We start from the raw sequence: 19,047 nt of genomic DNA, 5'->3' as shown, positions 1-19,047 counted from the left end.
AAGCGGCTGTAATTGCTGGACACATAGTATGTGTAGACAATAAATAAATACTTATATTTTGGATGTAAAATAAGTCTTCCAACAGCAATCATGGAAGCTACAGCTGCTTTGAAACTTAGTTTACATTAGACATAAAAAGGACACGTTGGCAAGACAGATCTATCTGAGGATCCCTGTGTTGTGGAACAGGTCACTATATCTATCTGAAGCAGAGTCGATCTCTAATCCTGTTTAAACTTAACCTTGACCAATGGATGAGTGAGAGGTCAAATGTACATGCAGTGTCTGGCCCCCATATTTGTAATAAACAAAGGTATACAGTAACTAACAGCCCCAACATAACCTTTAGAAATTTCCAAACATACCCCCCAATAAACATCCATGATGTATGGGGATGCAATTGGGTTTCACGGCTAGGCTTATAAAGACCCTGATGGTCATTAGCCTAGTATATACCTATGAAACTATGTTGGAGGAACTATTTTACGTCAAAGATGTAAAATAAAATGTAAATATGATTAAAAAGAAATATATGGTTTAACAAACAACTCATTGTCTAAGTGCAGTAAAGCCCTCCATGGTGGAGAGGCCTGACACCACATCAGGAATTATTGTTTGTGTAATATACATTTTAAACTACATTAGTTGTTAGGAGCTACACTGGGGAGTTATGGTGGGGTATTGTCACTCCACCAAACACTTATGATCAGAAAGGGAATCTCTGATTTGTGTCAATACAGTTCTTTGTCTTTTTCCTGTCATTTTGTGTTCACAGTGATGTGCTTTTTATTTTATTGTCATGTTTTTGTACTCAGTGTATTGTACTTATATTTTGAGTGGCTGAAGGAACAGAATTAGTGAAACAGACTTTACATTCTGTCTAGACTGTTTATTTTGTGCCACATCTTCATTTACTTGGGGAAGCTCAAATGTATTTGAAATGCATGAAGCAGATCATACTTTGTGTCATAATGGGAAGAAAAAGGTGATATCTTGATTTATTTTATTTTAATATGGTAAGTTGCTGCTTAATTTATGATGGCTGAGGAATGTTTAATTATGTTGATGGTTGATTTTTGTTTATTTTATATGGGAACTGGTAATTGATGTTCTATAGAAACATTCTGGTTTGAATTGTTGGGGTTTGTTTGTAATTAGAGAGCATGGTCTTGACTGCAGTTTAAAATACTTTGTATTCTGAATGCTCTGCAACCGTTATGAATCCAAAGATAAAAAGCAAGAACAAATCTTATTTTCTTTTTTACAGCATTTCTTATGTTATACCTGCAAGGAATATGTTGAGGATTTGGCAAAAATACCCAGGAGTTCCTTAAAGGTAAAGAGCTGTTTAAGAAGCGTGATGTATTCACATTCATTTGTATCAGTCAATGAAGTGGTGAATAGTGTCATTTGCCTGGGAAATCAAAGTATAAAAAAACAGTGGTGTTTTAGTAACTGTACATTGTAACAGTTTATAATAAAGTATTGCACATTTTTTCATACTGTGCTTTTCAGTACTTTTACCAATGGAATAGAAAATAAACCTTTCAACTTTTACAGCACAAACACAAATAAAATTCGCCTGAACAACCAAAATTGGACCAAAGAAGTCAAAAACGTATAAAAGAAGAAAAACAGTGGTCCAAATTCATCTATTTGTTATAAAACAGAGCTTTTGAGTCAACAAACTCTTCTTCAGTGTAATCTAAAAACAGACTAGCTGTAATGCATTAATATATATCACAAGCCAGCCAATAAAAACAATACAATTCATCACATGATTTATATGTCATGCAGTTTAAAGTATAACAATTTAAATACTAAACTTTAAATAATAAACTTCATATGCTGAACGCAGCTAGACCATATAACATTACATATAGCATCTATTTTATATTATATTCATCTGTTTTACATTTTATGTTAAGTCACATAGAAATGTTTCTCTTTTAATAGTCATTTTAGACTATTCGTGGCATTCAGTCCTGTTGGGTGGTCAGCCAGACAAAAATGGTAAGCAACTGGGCTGTCCAGTCTCCTTTGTCTGATGTCCCCATATGCTCCAGAATACATTTTTTGACCCGTCTCTTGGTCTGTCCAATATACTTTGGGAACACCCACATCCCACAATGTAAACCACTGCACTAGAATAACAAGTGAAGCGCCGCGTTGCTTTATATATTCTATCGTCTCTCCGGGTGCAACTATGTTCGGCTCGTCAAGGAGCAGTGATCGTTTTCGGAAATATGGAAACTGAGGGAGGAAAAGTTTGCTGCTGATGATTTGTGGTCCCTGGGAGACGTGAGTTCACGGGTAAATGATTTTGACAGACTGGAGAAATTGCTGGTCAAGGGGGTTACCCTTTTTTATGATACTAAGCTCCATTTTTGTCTGAATCATGGGGGTTCTGATTCTTCATTATTTTTTAGTGTGTTAGCCAAGCCTACCCACCAACATGGGGAAGTATATAATGAAAAATTATTAACTTTAGAAACCAGGTACATCATTAATTTTAATATGTTGTTTGAAGTATATAATGAAAAATTATTAACTTTAGAAACCAGATTCATCATTAATTTTAATACGTTGTTTCCTTCAGGTCTTAATCTGGATGTTAATATAAATGGATAATTTAAATGTTCAGTTTTAATGTATATATAAAATGTAAGGTTTGTGCTTGTATTTAGAATGGTACATGGTGGAACATTATTACTGTCTTGCCAAAGGTGAATTGTCACTTTAATTTCAATGCACGTGTAATTAATGTCATTGTGATTAATCAGTTAACAAGTGGTGATTTCTTATATATAAGGTATGCTTTTGGTATATGAATTATCCCTTGAAGGCTTTTTAGCCAAGGTACCAGGAGACACCAGTAAAGCAGATTGAATTTCATTTGGAAGACTCCGTGTTTTATTTTATACAGTTGCAGAATGTGTTTTAATGTAGCTGAAGGTGTAAATGCAGTATTATTCCTCAGGGGAAAAGTACTTTAAGAAGTAAAAAAGAAAATCTTTATGCATGGGGTCTTGCATTCTACATGCTGCTATGGAGTCATTCCCATGAATAGGGCCATGCTGTTTGCATTTCCATGAGTACGACCACCATATGCCTTTCCATGAATGGGTCATGTCTGCAGTACTACCTGCTGTGAGTAAAAACTTCTGAGACTGCACCATTTCTAAGGAAAGGTTTCTATAGTTCTGAGTAGTGATTAGATCTGGACTGCAGTGAATCAGAGATAGATATTTACCCTTGCCCTCTTCCCAGTGCTAAAAACAAATTTTGTTTCTTTAGTGCTTAACATAGCAGTCTGTATCTTGCTAAATGAATCTGAACAATCTTTGTCTGTTTTTCTGTCATCATGTATGATACAGAAAGGAAACGGAACGTAAATGAAATCCATATAGCCCTTGACCCGGACAAACGACTGTTATCAGCATTTTTAATTTTTTACCATGGCTGATATTGTTTTATGTCATAATTCTTCTTCCCTCAACCTTTTTGCTGCAGTCCACCTCCCAGTGTAGGTCAGTATTTGGCACTGACAAGTATTTATTTACTTACTTTTTTCCCCCTCTCCATCACTGTCAGCATACACCCGGTGTTGTATTCCCATAGGTTTGTGTTACAGGATGCATTGCATCAAACTTTTCACTAAATTAAAGATGCCCTGAAATGAAGTAATTGGAAAAGCATCATTTAATGTGAGTGGAATACATTTCTAGAAGGAACTTTCTGAAAAGTAAGGCACTGATATAGCTGTTCATATTAGAATGGCATACATAAAGTTAGAAATTTTGTCCTATAACGATTGAAACATTCAGATGTGATGAAGAACAAGATTGCCAACATTAGGTATGTTCAAAAATGCAAGAGTCAAAGCTGTGTAGACCTCAGTCTGCATTCCTGGAGCATTACAGAGATAGAGATAGTACCAGCGAGGTATTCAAGAATCCATTTGCAAATGTTGAAGTCCTGAAAATGTTTTAATTCAAGAGTCCTAAAAGAAATATATTAACTGACAGAAGGCTTGTAGGTATTTGTGATTTAATGCCCCAGGAATCATAGAAATTGCAACAGCTGGAACATACACAACTGCTTGCTGTATATAGAAGTACAACATTAATTATACTTGTTTGAGAGGACATTATAAATTAAAGTGCAATCAAGATGCAGATTTTTATTCACTTTTGCAAGTAGTTTCTCTTTCCATATAGCAGCTGAAAAGTTGAGATTGAATCTCGGAAAGACGATCCCAGCCTTCAAAAATGAACGAAAGCATGATCAGTCCATGTGTTACCATGATTCATCTTTTCAGCAGTGTGTTAGCCTGATATAATCAAGTAAAAACTGCAGTGGTTATGTGATCCCCCGTACAGTTAAGCTGCTCATTTTCAGCTTCACATCTGTTGTGTGCTGTGCATGTTGCAAACTAAAAACAGTATAAAACAGAGAAGCTTCCTGTAATGCAAGTGGCAAGTAACAGGGCAAAAAAAAATGGGTTTCACATTTCCTATTGTGATCTTTCATCTAGGTCTGCCAATCCAATAAACAGGAAAAAAATGAAAAATTCTTGCCATGGCCTGCATCTGAAATTGCTTCTCTCATTGCAGTACTGAGTAATTTGGAGATGTGACAGCAAGAACAGCATGAGTTGCAGGCTTTAAATGTAGCTCTGGACACATAACCGAGCAGTCTTCCTTTTTGCAAATTATTTCAATTCCTATTCAGATACAGTTTTAGACTTAGAGGGAATTGCAAACTTAGTGGATATTCAAGCTAGAATTGAGCAACTTGAGTTATGATCACATATTTAGAAGGTGGTGCAAGAAGTTAACTGGAGTGTCACAAAAAAGGCTGAACAGGGAGACCCAGTTGCATTTTTGAGAACTCTAGGCAGGATAGACTGGGTTACCTGAATGAGAGATCAGTATTGAAGGGGTTCATAGAATTTATGTTTCTGGAATATCAGATGTCAGTGAGGTGAGGACTCTCCTGGAAGAATGGCTGAATTGCCCAAGGAGGAATTAAGAGTTCATAGAATGCATGTTCCTGGGTTCATAGAATTCATGTTCCTTGGATTTCAGTTAACTACAAAAAAAAAAATAACAAAAAAAAACTCCTACACTTCATAGTTCATTTGCTAAGTATACTGAAAAGAAAATTTGATGGTTTAGGAGCCAGGGAGGAAGTTGACCTGCAAAGAGGTGTGGGTATTTAGTGAACAAGGTTGTAGTCCAGAGAATAGATGGAAGAGAGTGACATTTGTCCTTGCTATCCTATTTATTTAAAAAATATGTTTTTCTGTTTAAGGTTTGCACCAACTTAAAATTAGCAGTGGCATTTGAGTCGGTCATTAACAGAAGGTACAGCCTGTTCACAGCAAAGAGATCTGAAGGACTTGGAGTAATAAGGGGGTCCTCAGAATCATCTAAGGAAACTACCCGAGTTGTTTCTTTGGCTCAGACATAGAATGTAGCAGAAGGAAAAGACAGTTTATGTGACTGGAAGTGCTTTGCTTCTTTACCTTTGGCCCTTAATCAGGTAATTTGCAGGCAGACTCACAGATGAGACAGAAACAAATTTTATTTAAAAGGGTATACTATCATCAGTGAAGTATTGCATGTTAGAACAACGAGTTCTATATATTATTTCAAGTTTTATTTATGGAAACTCAGACTTTTCGTTATCTGTCTCGGGTATTGTACTAAGAATTTGTATTAAGTAATACTTTTTTTGTATACAACTGAAGCCTACTGTCTGAAATTTTGATTGGGTAATGTGTTTTGTACTTCCTTTATTATACATTGATTATGTTGATGGTTCTTGAAGGGGAGGGGTGAATTTATTATAAAAGTTTAGGAACTTTCTTGTTGAGAACTAGACGGCTCTCCATCCTTAATAAAATGGTTAGGATCAATTGTAGTAGGATGGGAAATTTGTAAAAGCATCTTAAAAAATTATTTGAAAGAAACATTTTTGAAAATGTTATTTCTTTTTTTAATCGATGATGCCTAAGAAGGAATGGTAACATCTGTCCACTGGAATATTCTGATTTCAGAAATTTTGTCTGAGTCATTATAAGTAGTAGTATTAGTGATGGAACTGGAATGAATTACATTGCAGTGGCAAACAGTTACTGTCACTGGACTAACTCTAATTAGAATGTTGTGTTTTTTTTTTATTACCATGCTTTGTGTTTTAAAATTGAAAGTGCTTGTTAATAAGTAGTGTTAAGCATTGAGAACTTACTGAATAATATTTACTTTGTATTGTTAGATTATGTTGGACCTACAAATTGAAATGTACTTTAGTAGGTATGCTGCTTTTGGAAGGAAGTGGGAATGTTTTCATTCCTGGTAATGGAGGGACATGTTTGCATAAAATCAAGGAATACTTTTCCATTTTGACTCTACGTTGTGAATTTACAGCAACTTTTTGATGCTGTTTAGACTCCCCAAAACCCATTTCAGCTTTACTGATATAAATCATATGATAGGATTGGTTCCTCATATTATACCTTTTGTGACATCCAGATAATATCCCATCAGACTGCCACCAAATAATGTGATGTCTCTTACTTTCCTGTGTCATTAACTAAGGAGCTTTAGTCCTCATTACGGACTCCAGTGTGAGACTGTCACTTAAACAGGAGTAATATTTCACAAGTCCCCACTAAGAGCACAGCAGGAATATGCTGTATAGCCTGCAACTGGACTGTATACTTATGTCCACCCCTAATGTAACTCCCTATTACACACTTCACAGCAGTGTGTCCCAGTTTAAGACCTCTGATACACTCACACTTAAATAAATTCAGTCTCACATATCCAAGCACTTTTGTGAAAGCCTGACACAGATTTCCAGGTGTGTTCCTTCCCCAAAATAATACAGTAATGCTGCCACCAATCAGAGTGTCTTCATGCCCCTCTAAAGGGGGTGTCCAATTATGGAAGTTAAATATTAAAACAAATAGTTGCAAATGATCTAAGCAACCAGGCTTTTGGAGTGGCCCAGGAAGTTATCAAGGCAAGTATAAGCATTCTCAGATCACAAAAGAAAAACAGTGATTGTCCAGCCACAATGTTAAGTTAATAAAAATAGTTAATATTGAGCAAAATGATTAAGAACATATAACAGTAATTCCCATTAAACAAACAGAACTCAATCACTAGGAAAATTAAATCAGTACTATATACAGAGATCCAACATTCAGAAAAACTATGACTGATCTAGTTGCCTATCTAATTAAAGAACACTGTCCCTGATCTAAACTAAATTACTGCGACAGAGCAAAGACAGGCTTACAGTTCTTGGTGAGTCCTTTTTGGGTATCCACTGCACAGTTGAACTGTGATCAACTGTAACTGACTACTGTGACTGAGTTCAGCAGGCTTTTTATAGACTAGCCTGTCAATTGTTCCAGTTCTAATTTTCATTTCATATTTTTTAATTCAACCAACAGCTGTTTTCTAAAAGTTCCTTCCTGTCTTTCACAACCTGACAGTAACACATAACAACTGTGAACATTCCAATGACATCATCTGCTGATCAGCTGAATCTGAGACAGTTTGCCTTTATAATCTCTCTTCACAAACATACACAGTTTGAATTGTAAAAGGACACTGTTCAAGTCTTTAAAACATTTTGTTCAAATAGATCATAAATCAACATGTATAACTTATTTACAATATCCTAGCTAGTCATGCTGGGCTGGCATACAATACACAGTGCAGTCTTAAATTATATACAAAACTTCAGCCAGACATGGTAGCACAGGTGACAGTGTCTCATTTCTTCACACCTTTTATGAGCAAAATAAAACGTTTACTGAATCTGTGAAAAATTTGTGTACATATTGTGGTTTATTTTTGTATAATATTTCAAAATGTTACTGTTTCTGGAAACGTGAAAATAATTTTCTTTTTTTTTGTGTCAGTGTCTGGAGATAACATGCCGGTTGCTAACAGCTGGTCAGGATGTATGTGAATTATCAGATGTGACTTAGAAAAGATGTAATATTTGGGAAACTGCGTCATAGGAAGTGTTATGTAGGCATAATTCATTTAAGAAACTTATCTTGATGTCATCAAGATTAGTGGACTCTATGGAGGCAGTCCTTAGAACAGGGAACCTTTTTTTTTTGCTTCTTTTTTCATTGACTCTATTTCCAAACTGACCTCTTCTTTTTCAAATAACAATCTGCCTCCTACCTCCACTTCTCCTCTCCCATCTCCCCTCCCAACTCCTTTCTCCCATTCCTCACACTCTCAACCCCCACCATTTTTCATTAAACCTATTCCCACTTCTACTATAAGAAAACTCCTGCAGAAACTAAAACCATGCACCAATGCCCCCGATAACATTCCCTCATTCTTCCTCAGCATAGCTGCTGAAGCCATTGCCCTCCCTATCAGCATCCTAATCAACCGCTCTATCCAGGAAGGTCTTGTTCCTGAAATCTGGAAAAAAGCTTACATCATTCCCCTGCACAAAGGTGGAAATAATGCTAATATTTCCAATTTCCGTCCCATTGCCATTCTCTCTCCCATTTCTAAGATCCTAGAGAAATGTATCCACCTTCAACTCCTCCCCCATCTCTTAGACAATAACCTATTAACCCCCACCCAACACGGATTCAGACCCCATCATAGCACTATGACTGCCCTCCTTTCCTTCCTTGAAACTGTGAATAAAGCTAGAGATTCTGGCCTCACTGTATCTGCCATCCTTCTCGATCTCTCTAAGGCCTTCAACACTATCTCTCATAACCTACTTCTTACTAAACTAACTGACCTAAACCTCTCCCCCTCTTCCCTCAAATGGTCACCAGCTATCTCTCAAACAGGCAACAAGCTGTCATATGGAAAAAGGCCACCTCCTCTTTCCTCTCCACCCCCACAGGTGTCCCACAAGGTTCAATACTGGGCCCCCTCCTTTTCAACATTTTCATTAATGACTTTCACCGCTCTATCCCTCTTGCAAACATTATCCAATATGCAGATGATTCCACAATCATCTGTGCTGCCCCATCTATACCAACTCTCTTAAAACTAACTCAGGATGCTTTCTCTACCACAGAACAATGGATGAAAGACAACCATCTAGCACTCAATGCTGCTAAAACTAAACTTATGATCTTCACCTCTTCTACAACTAAGACTTTCGACCGAAACTTATTCTCCATTACCAGCCAAAATACAACACCTCTTGAGCTGGTAACTGAAACCAAACTACTAGGAGTTCAAATAGATGACAGGCTCAAATTCAACTCCCATCTACTACTAAACATAAAAAAAACCCACCCAAAACTTGGCATGCTCTATCGACACAATCGGTTCTTCACCTCAACTACTAAACTTACTCTTTCTACTTCTTTTCTCTTACCCTCCCTTCTCTATGGAGCCCCTCTTCTAACAAACCTACAGTCATCACTCAAAACCAAACTGTCCTCTTGTTACAATAAAATAGCCAGATTCGCTACTAGCAGCAAATCATCAACCCATCACTGTGAATCTCTTCACAAACTAAACTGGCTTGAGCTTCCCAACTACCTCTCCTATACTCAGCTCACCTATGCTCATAAACTCATTTTCCAGCCATCCCTCTGTCCCTCTCACTCCACTACCTTTAAAATGCACCACACACAAAGGCTTCTCAAATCTAACAATCAAAACCTTATAGAAGTGTACAGACCCCTCCACCCCCCGGACAATACCTCCTGTCGCACTCTCTTGCACGCCTATGGAACCCCCCCCCCCCCACATTCGTACCACTACTAGCCTCCCATCCTTTAAAAAATCACTCCACTCTTATCTAACTTCCACATGGGAATATTCCTGCTCCCATCCCTCATAACTTACACTTACTTCTACACTGTTCAGATCCCAGGTAACAAATTCTTGTTTCCTTCTCTTATACAACTCCTTACTAGTATCCAGCAACTCCTTTCCTTACAAATTCTTGTTTCCTTCTCTTATACAACTCCTTACTAGTATCCAGCAACTCCTTTCCTTACAAATTCTTGTTTCCTTCTCTTATACAACTCCTTACTAGTATCCAGCAACTCCTTTCCTTACAAATTCTTGTTTCCTTCTCTTATACAACTCCTTACTAGTATCCAGCAACTCCTTTCCTTTCTGAACAAAAAAAAAAAAAAAAAAATTACCTTGATTGAAACAATTTTGATCAGTCGGTTTTACCTCTGTAGTCATCATGCATTTTATGTGTGTATATTAATCTTAGTCTTGCTTACCTCTGTAATCTTCATGTAATCTATGTAATCTATGTTTGTATATTAACCTTTGTGTAATCTATATGTGGAGCTTTTCTCCCCAGGACTCCATTGAAAACGGGTTTTTCAGGCCCAATGGACTATCCTGGTTAAACAACTGCAAATAAAATAAATAAAATAAATAATAGTGTATTGGAAAGCACTTTGTTTGTTAAAAAATGACATGTGTTGATGGAGAATTCATAAAAGGAAGATTATGCCTTTGTTGTGAGGCAGTAAGGATTCCTGTTCTGTCCTATTTGTTTGTTGAAGGCAGTAAAGATTCCTGTTCTGTCCTACTCGCAAGGATTCCTGATGTTCTCCGTGTTTCACTGTTGCAGTCATTACATTTGGGTTATCCTGCTGGCAGGTTGCCCTCAGTCTGCCTGAATTCCAAAGTCTTGGGTCCTGCGTCGGTTGCTGTCGCCTCTTTCCTGACGTCAGGTCGTCAGGGGTATAAAAGATGCAGCCGACACCATTTTCTTCAGTCTTTCTTGCCATGCAGTGCCCGAAGCAGAAGCAGTTCACAAGTGCCGGTCTGCCGACTCCTGCGATTTTCGTGATTGAGTTTCAGATCCGAAGTCTTCATTAAAAGCTAAGTACCCAGTTGGGGAAACTTTTTCTTGCTCCAGACCGATGTCAGAAAAAGTTAATAATTGTATTTCTTGTGGGAAGCAAATATCTCATAAGGACTTTCATTCTTACTGTAGTCCCTGCCTAGGTCCTGACCACAACATTTCTAGTTTGTTGGTTTTGTGCTAGATTTAACCAACGCACTATTAAGCGTCGGTACGATTTTGCATTAAGCTATTTTGGGCGAAGATTTAATTATACAATGTCGTCGGATAGCCATTCGACTACCGGAGCTCACAAAAAAACGCAAAGAAAAAGACAACTGAGGTCCAAAACTGACGACGAAGCTTCTCCTAAGCCATTCGCCGGTTCTCAGTGAGGTGCTTTCGCAGCCCCTGACGCCTGCAGGCTGCTACCGACTCCCCAGTGGAGTCAGCCAGACCGCTGGAAACTCAAGGTGTTGGAGCCTCGGAGACTGTTCCCTCAGATGGGTCCAGAGCCACTGAGCAGGCATCGGCTTCTGAGGGTGTATTCGGACCTAAACAATTATATATTAAACTGACGTCCACTTCAAAGGCAAAGACTAAAGTACCTTTAAAGGCAAAGAAACAAGTTTACCAGCCACATGGACAGGCCTCAATGCCCAAAAAACAGATGCTCAAAATGGCAGAAGACTTCATTACCTTGATCAGGGGTTCCCATCCCCCTCCTGATAAGAGGCCTAGGCAAGAGACAGACTATGAATCTTCAGATCAAGTTTCCATTTCATCTGATTCCTCTTCTGATCAGGAATACTCTCTTCCTCACTATGAGGATTCTGATGTTGAAGAATCCATTCCTTCAGTTTCTCCTCCTGAGGACTACTCTTTTGGGGAAACCTTGCATACCATGAGGGAGCACTTCCACTGGGAGAGCCAAGATTTTTCAGAATCTAAGAAGAGGCTCAGAAACTTCCTTTTACTACCTCAACACAGGCCTCTAGCTATTCCACCTGTGTTAGACATCGTAGATGATGTGTTCTCAGAGTCTAGTCTGACCCCTGACTCCTTACCTCCAACTCCGGTTAAGCCGGACAGATACTACAGGGTTCCTGACTCTCATAAATTCCTTTTCAAAAACCCTTCTGCAGACCCAGAAACTATTTCTCAGGGTCCCAAAGCGGTCAAGGCTTCTACTGCAAAAAACCCTACCCCCTCTGACAGAGATTCTAGGGCACTGGATAGATGGGGAAAAAAGATTTACACATCTGCTACCTTGGCCATAAGGGCTTTAAATTGCCAGTTTCATATGCTTAAATATCAGCAATATATCATGGCACTGCTTAAACAGAAAATGATGGTAAATTCTGAATGTGCAGAAAACAAAGAAATGCAGGATTTATTGCATGCAGCTGAACAAGTTGGAAAGCATACTTTGCAATGTGGTTTTGATTCTCTGGAGGCCTCCTGCAGGGCCGCTGTTACGGGTTCTGTCATTAGGAGGCATGCTTGGTTAAAGGAAAAAAACCTGCCTGATCATGTCAAAGCAAAATTATTAGATGCTCCATTACAGCATGATACCTTGTTTGGTGTTAAGGCAGAAGAGGTGTTAAAGAAAATGGAGGACAAAGCTAAATCTATGCAAACGGTCAAGGATTTCTTACAGGTACAGCCTCCTAGGTTTAGCAGACACTGGCCAACAAAGAATTGGTCCTTTCCAGTGTCAGACAGACCTCAATGGGGCAAATACAGATGCCCTAGAGGCAGATCCCAGCCCCAAGGTTCGTACAGGTCTAAGCAATGGGGTGTTTCTACCTCCATAAGTGGAGAAGACAAATAACAACCATACAGGAAACAGTCCCAACGACTTCCCCCTGCCTGCACCAAGCACTTACCTTCTGGCAGCGCCCTTAGGGGGAAAACTAGCACTTTTTTCTCAAAATTGGCACATTATAACCCAGGACAAATGGGTTCTAGACATAGTGTCTCAAGGCTACAGGTTTCACTTCCATACCCACCCTGCCAAGGGCAAACGGTTGGCCAGACCTGTTTTCTGTTTTGTCTATTAATAAACGTTCTCAGTGTGCTAGCTCGGTGCATTTTCTTTCATTTTGGTTGGCCAGACCTGCCAAAAAATCAATGGGCAGAGGCTCACAAACAAGTCGCAGCTCTCATGGACATGGGGGCTATTCAACAAGTGCCACTGCAAGAGCAGGGAAAATGATTTTACTCAAGACTGTTCTTGGTACCCAGAAAGAAGAAAACATGGAGACCAATACTGGACCTATATATTCTAAACACTTTCCTGGATATACCAAAATTCAAGATGTTGACCTTGCAGCAGCTTCTGCCCATGCTGGGCAGCAAGGCTTGGCTCGTGACTTTAGACCTAAAAGAGGCATACCTGCATGTCCCAATCAGACAATCATGCAGAAGATACCTCCTATTCAAGGCTGGCTCAAAGCATTACCAATTCTCTGCACTGCCCTTTGGCTTGTCTACTGCGCCCATAGTCTTCACAAAGTGCCTGGCACCAGTAATTGCTTTCTGCAGACAAAGAGGAATACAAATATATCCTTACTTGGACGACTGCCTCATACAAGCAGAGAACAAGTACATTCTACTACAGGCATTTGACATTTGAGTAAAGACTTTTAACATGCCTAGGGTACACAGTCAACAAAAAGAAATCAAAACTAGTACCCTCTCAAGAGATAATATTCCTGGGTGCAAGCTTAAATACAACTGCCCAGATGGCTTATCTCACGCCAGACAAACAAAGACAACTGACTACCTACTTCAAGGGAATGGCAACAAAGGCCCAGTTATCTGCAAGAAAAATTCTGCAGGCTTTGGGCTTCATGGCATCCTGTATCCTACTGATTCCATATGCAAAACTGCATATGAGGAAACTTCAATGGTATCTAAAAAGTGTCTGGACACAACATTGCCACAGCCTGGAAACAATGATTACTCTCATTCCCTGCCTGCAGCAGGAGTTCCGATGATGGGAAAAGGCTTGTCACCAAAACAAGGGACAACCATTCTCACTCCCCCCAGCCAAGCAGAGCCTTACGACGGATTCATCAGATTATGCCTGGGGGACCCACATGGCAGGAAGAGGCATTCAGGGCACCTGGTCCACAAGTCAAATGCATCTACATATCAATCACAGATGCTAGCTGTTCAAAATGCCCTGACAGCCTTCATGGACCTAATTCATCCGGGACACCTACTGCTAAAGACAGACAACACCACGGTCATGTGGTACATAAACAAGCATGGGGGGCACTCATTCTTACCCCCTTTGCAGACTAGCCATGGTTTTATGGGACACAGCATTGACTTACCAAGTTCATCTGCAGGCGCAATTCCTGCCAGGAAAGGAAAATACTCTGGCAGACGAACTAAGCAGAAACCTCATGGATCCACAAGTCTTCAGCATGATAACACAGAAATGGGGATGCCAGGACATAGATCTATTTGCCTCCACTCACAACAATCAACTAAAAAGATTCTGCACAAGGACTTATCACAGACAAGCATGGAAAGTGGACGCCTTATCTTTCAACTGGACAAGCCTATCAGTATATGCCTTTTCTCCTACTGCCTCTCCTCACCAAGGTACTCCTAAAGGTCAGACAGGAGAAACCAAAAATGATTCTGATTGCCCCAGACTGGCCACGCCAGTACTGGTATCCAATCTTAAGGAGCTTGTCTCAATGCCCAGCCTGGACCTTACCTCAAATACCTCATCTATTGTCCCAACAAAACAATCAGTGTCTGCACAGCCAACTCAGGACCCTAAACCTAGCAGCATGGCGGATAATGTAGCCATACAAAGCACACCTCTCAGTAAAGCTGTGATGGATGTCATTTTAGAAGCCAGAAGGCCTAGTACTAGAAAATCCTATGCTGGAAAATGGAAGAGATTTTGTGCTTGGAACCAAGCTCAAGGAACTGATACAGCTGTCCCAAATATTCCTCAGATTTTGCAATACTTAACTGAGATGCTGGACAAAGGCCTGTCTTTTTCATCAATTAAAATCCATGCCTCTGCCATTTCGGCTCATTACAATACAGAGCCATCACTCTTTTCTCATCCTTTATTAAGGCAGTACCTCAGAGGAGCCAAAAATTTAAGGCCTCCAAGGAGAACACCAATACCTGCATGGGACCTCAACTATGTCTTGGAAAAACTAACCTTACCTCCTTTTGAGCCAGCTGCTACTGCGGATATAAAGTTTTTATCTTGGAAAACAGCTCTGCTCCTAGCAATAACTTCAGCAAGACAAATGTCAGTGCTACAGGCTCTCATGGCTGTGGAACCCTTTATCATTTTTTATCCAGACAGGGTCTTGCTAAGGACAGACCCTGCATTTCTGCCTAAGGTGGTATCCACTGGAGCCCTTAACCAAACTATTAATTTGCCAACTTTTTATCCAAATCCACAGAACAAGGGGGAGAAAATTCTGCATTCTTTGGATGTACACAGACAACTTAGATTCTACTTGGACAAAACTAAAGTTTTCAGAAAGACAGAGCAATTACTAGTGGCATATGCCTCAGGATCACAAGGCAAGGCTATCTCCAAGCAGACTATATCAAAGTGGATAGGTCACTGCATTCGTTTCTGCTACTCACAGCATGGCAAACCAGTGCCTAAGGGCATTAGGCCACATTCAACCAGAGCTGCAGCCACTTCTGCAGCTTTTCTCAGGGGAGTACCAACCAAAGACATTTTAGAGGCTGCTACTTGGAGTTCAGTGCATACCTTTACAAAAAACTACAATCTGCCACTTTACTCTAAATCCAGGGCAGGCTTTGCCACCTTAGATGTTCATCGTGTTTCACTGTTGCAGTCATGACTGTAGGTTCTCCCCTGCCGGCAGGCAGCCCTCGGTTGGCCAGAATCCCAAAGTCTGGGTCCGGCGTCAGCTGTTCAACCATGCTCCCTGACGTCAGAGCGCCAGGAGTAAAAAGCTGACAGCCGACGCCATCTTCTCCAGTCTTTCTTGCCGTGCGGTGATAGCAGTTCGCAAGTGCCGGTCGGCTGACTCCTGACGATTTTTTTCTGATATACTTTGGTCCGAAGATTTTCTTCTCCACTCAAAGCTAAGTACCCCGTTGGGGAAACTTTTTTCTTGCTCCTCTCCGATGTCAGAAAAAGTTAATAATTGTATTTCATGTGAGAAGCAAATACCTCATAAGGATTTGCATTCTTACTGTATTCCTTGCTTAGGCCCTGACCACAACGTAGCTAGTTGTCGGTTTTGTGCTAGATTCAATCAACGTACAATTAAGCGAAGGTACGATTTTGCTTTTCATTACTTCGGTAGGCGCTTTAACTACAAAATGTCGTCGGATTTGGTCCCGGCTACCGGAGTTCACAAACTTTGAAGGATAAAGACAGGCCTCCGAGGTCCAAATCTGATGATAGTGCACAAGCGGAGCCAGCTTCAGGTTCGGCTGTCGTCAGTGTGGTGCTTTTGCAGCCCCTGTCGTCAGCCATTTCAGAACCGATGGCCGAAATGGACTCTCATGAGGAGCCAACCAGGCCTTTAAATATTTCTGTTGCAGGACCTTCGGACAATGCTCCTTCGGATGGGTCCGGAGCCGCTGTGCAGGTACCGGCTTCCGAAGGGGTTTTCAGGCCTACTCGGCTTCTAGTAAAGGCAAAGCCAAAGACAAAGGCAAAGACTCCTTCTAAATCAAAGACTACAACACAGGCCTCTTCTGAACCGGCTCCCAAGTCACAGAAACAGTTACTCAAGATGGCGGAGGATTTGCTTACTATGATTAGGGGTTCTCATCCCCCTCCAGATAAAAGGCCAAGGCAGGATGTTTATTATGATTCCTCTGATCAGGCGTCTGTTTCCTCAGTTTCTTCTTCTGATCAGGAATATTCTTTCCCTCCTTATGAGGATTCTGATGCTGAAGAATCCATTCCTTCAGCTTCTCCCCCTGAGGATTTCTCTTTTGGGGAAACTTTGCATGAAATGAAGGAACATTTCCACTGGGAAGGACAGGAGTATTCGGAATTCCAAGAAAAGACTGAGGGATTTTCTTCTTCTTCCCCAACATAGACCCCTGGCTATTCCTCCTGTTTTGGATATTGTGGATGATGCCTTTTCGGAGGCTAACTTAACCCCTGACTCTCTTCCTCCTGCTCCTGTTAAGCCTGATAGATATTACAGGGTTCCTGATTCCCATCAGTTTTTATACAAGAACCCTTCTGCTGACCCTGAAACCATTTCTCAGGGTCCTAAGGGAGTTAAGGCCACTTCTGCCAAAAATCCCATTCCTACTGAAAAGGATTTTCGATCCTTAGAAAGATGGGGCAAAAAGGTGTACACTTCTGCTATTTTGTCCATTAGGGCTTTAAACTTTCAATTTCATATGCTTAAATACCAGCAATTTCTCTTGTCTGTCTTAAAACAAAAGCTTACTTCCATTTCTGCCTGTGCAGATGATAAGGAATTACATGACTTATTGCATGCCACTGAACAGGTTGGGAAGCATGGTTTACACTGTGGATTTGATGCCTTGGAGGCTTCTTGTAGGGCTGCGGCCTCTGGCACAGTCATTAGAAGGCATGCATGGCTAAAGGAACAAAATTTGCCTGAACAAGTAAAGGCTAAATTATTGGATGCTCCTGTTCAGCATAATGTTTTGTTTGGATCAAAAGCTGAAGAGGTGATTAAAAAGATGGAGGATAAGGCGAAATCCATGCAAACAGTTAAAGATTTCTTACAAGTACAGCCACCTAGATTTAGCAGGAATTGGCCTTCAAAAAATTGGTCCTTTCCCACTTCAGACAGGCCTCAGAGGGGTAGATATAGATGCTCCAGAGGGAGGCCTCAAACACAAGCTGCTTATAGACCAAGACAGTGGACTGCTTCCACCCCTAGGGGAGCAGAGGACAGGTCAAAATCTCAAAGGAAACAAACTCAATGATTCCCTCTGTTGGGCTACAGGAACTTCTTGCCTGGAAGCCCCTCTCGGAGGAAAACTCTCTCTTTTTTATCAAAATTGGACTCAAATAACCCAAGACAAGTGGGTTTTGGACGTGGATTTAAGAGGTTACAAATTCCATTTTCATACCTTGCCAAGGCCAAGCGGATGGCCAGACCTTCCAAAACATCAATGGACGGAGGCCTTAAACCAGGTGGAAGCTCTTTTGGCTATGAATGCCATAGAACTGGTTCCTCTTTCAGAGATGGGAAAAGGTTTTTCCTCAAGGCTCTTTCTAGTCCCAAGGAAGCAAAACTCATGGAGACCCATTCTGGATCTGTCGGTCTTGAACACCTTTCTAGTGATTCCAAAATTCACAGCAGCTACTTCCAATGCTGTCCAAAGATGCATGGATGGTAACTTTGGATTTAAAGGAGGCTTATTTACACATTCCCGTCAGGCAGGATCGCAGAAAATACCTCCGGTTCAAGGCCGGATCGAGGCACTTTCAATTCTCTGCGCTGCACTTTGGACTGTCTACTGCGCCCAGGGTCTTCACCAAATGCCTGGCTCCAGTATTAGCTTACTGCAGACTCAAGGGAATTCAAATTTACCCTTATCTGGACAATTGTCTAATTCAGGCAGACAGCAAGGATGTCTTACTCCAGCATCTAGAATTTGTACAGAACCTCCTCAAGTTCCTGGGATTCTCTGTAAACATAAAAAAGTCAAATTTGACACCATCACAACAGATAACTTTTCTGGGTGCACTTCTAAACTCCACAACCCAGATGGCATTTGGCTTCGACTTTCAGAACCTTGGCAACTCTAACTCAACTATCTGCAAGGAAATTCCTGCAGGCTTTGGGTTACATGGCCTCCTGCATCCTTCTCGTACCATATGCAAGACTACACATGAGGACAATACAGTGGTACCTAAAAAGTGTATGGTCTCAGCATTGCCACAGTTTAGACATACTGATCTCTGTCCTTCTTTGCCTTCAAAAGGAGTTTCTTTGGTGGTCCAGGGCATGTGCTCTAAACAAAGGGAAACCCTTCCGTCTGCCTCCTGCCACTTAGATTCTAACCACGGACGCCTCGGATTATGCTTGGGGAGCCCATTTTCAGGGCAATTGTCTGCACGGCCTTTGGACAAAGGATCAGAAGCACCTGCATATCAACTTAAAGGAAATGTTAGCCATTCAGAAAGCTCTATTGGCCTTCAGGAATCTTTTACAACCAGGACAACTGCTAATATGGACAGAC

General features: G+C 40.5%; 1 protein-coding gene across 1 annotated transcript in view; it reads left to right on the top strand.

The window, feature by feature from the left end:
• PRXL2C (peroxiredoxin like 2C) overlaps window positions 1-19,047 on the top strand; it is a 319,348-nt gene that overhangs the window by 33,850 nt on the left and 266,451 nt on the right. The window contains exon 2 of the mRNA XM_044064212.1: window positions 1,268-1,336. Within this exon, the coding sequence (XP_043920147.1) occupies window positions 1,268-1,336 (69 nt within the window). The remainder of the gene's footprint in view (window positions 1-1,267; window positions 1,337-19,047) is intronic.

Source organism: Protopterus annectens, chromosome 2.part2 (assembly GCF_019279795.1).
Source record: "Protopterus annectens isolate FY-2018-M chromosome 2.part2, PAN1.0, whole genome shotgun sequence".
Taxonomy (NCBI): domain Eukaryota; kingdom Metazoa; phylum Chordata; order Ceratodontiformes; family Protopteridae; genus Protopterus; species Protopterus annectens.
Note: the sequence above shows the minus strand (reverse complement) of the source record. Positions and strands in the feature narration are given on the sequence as shown.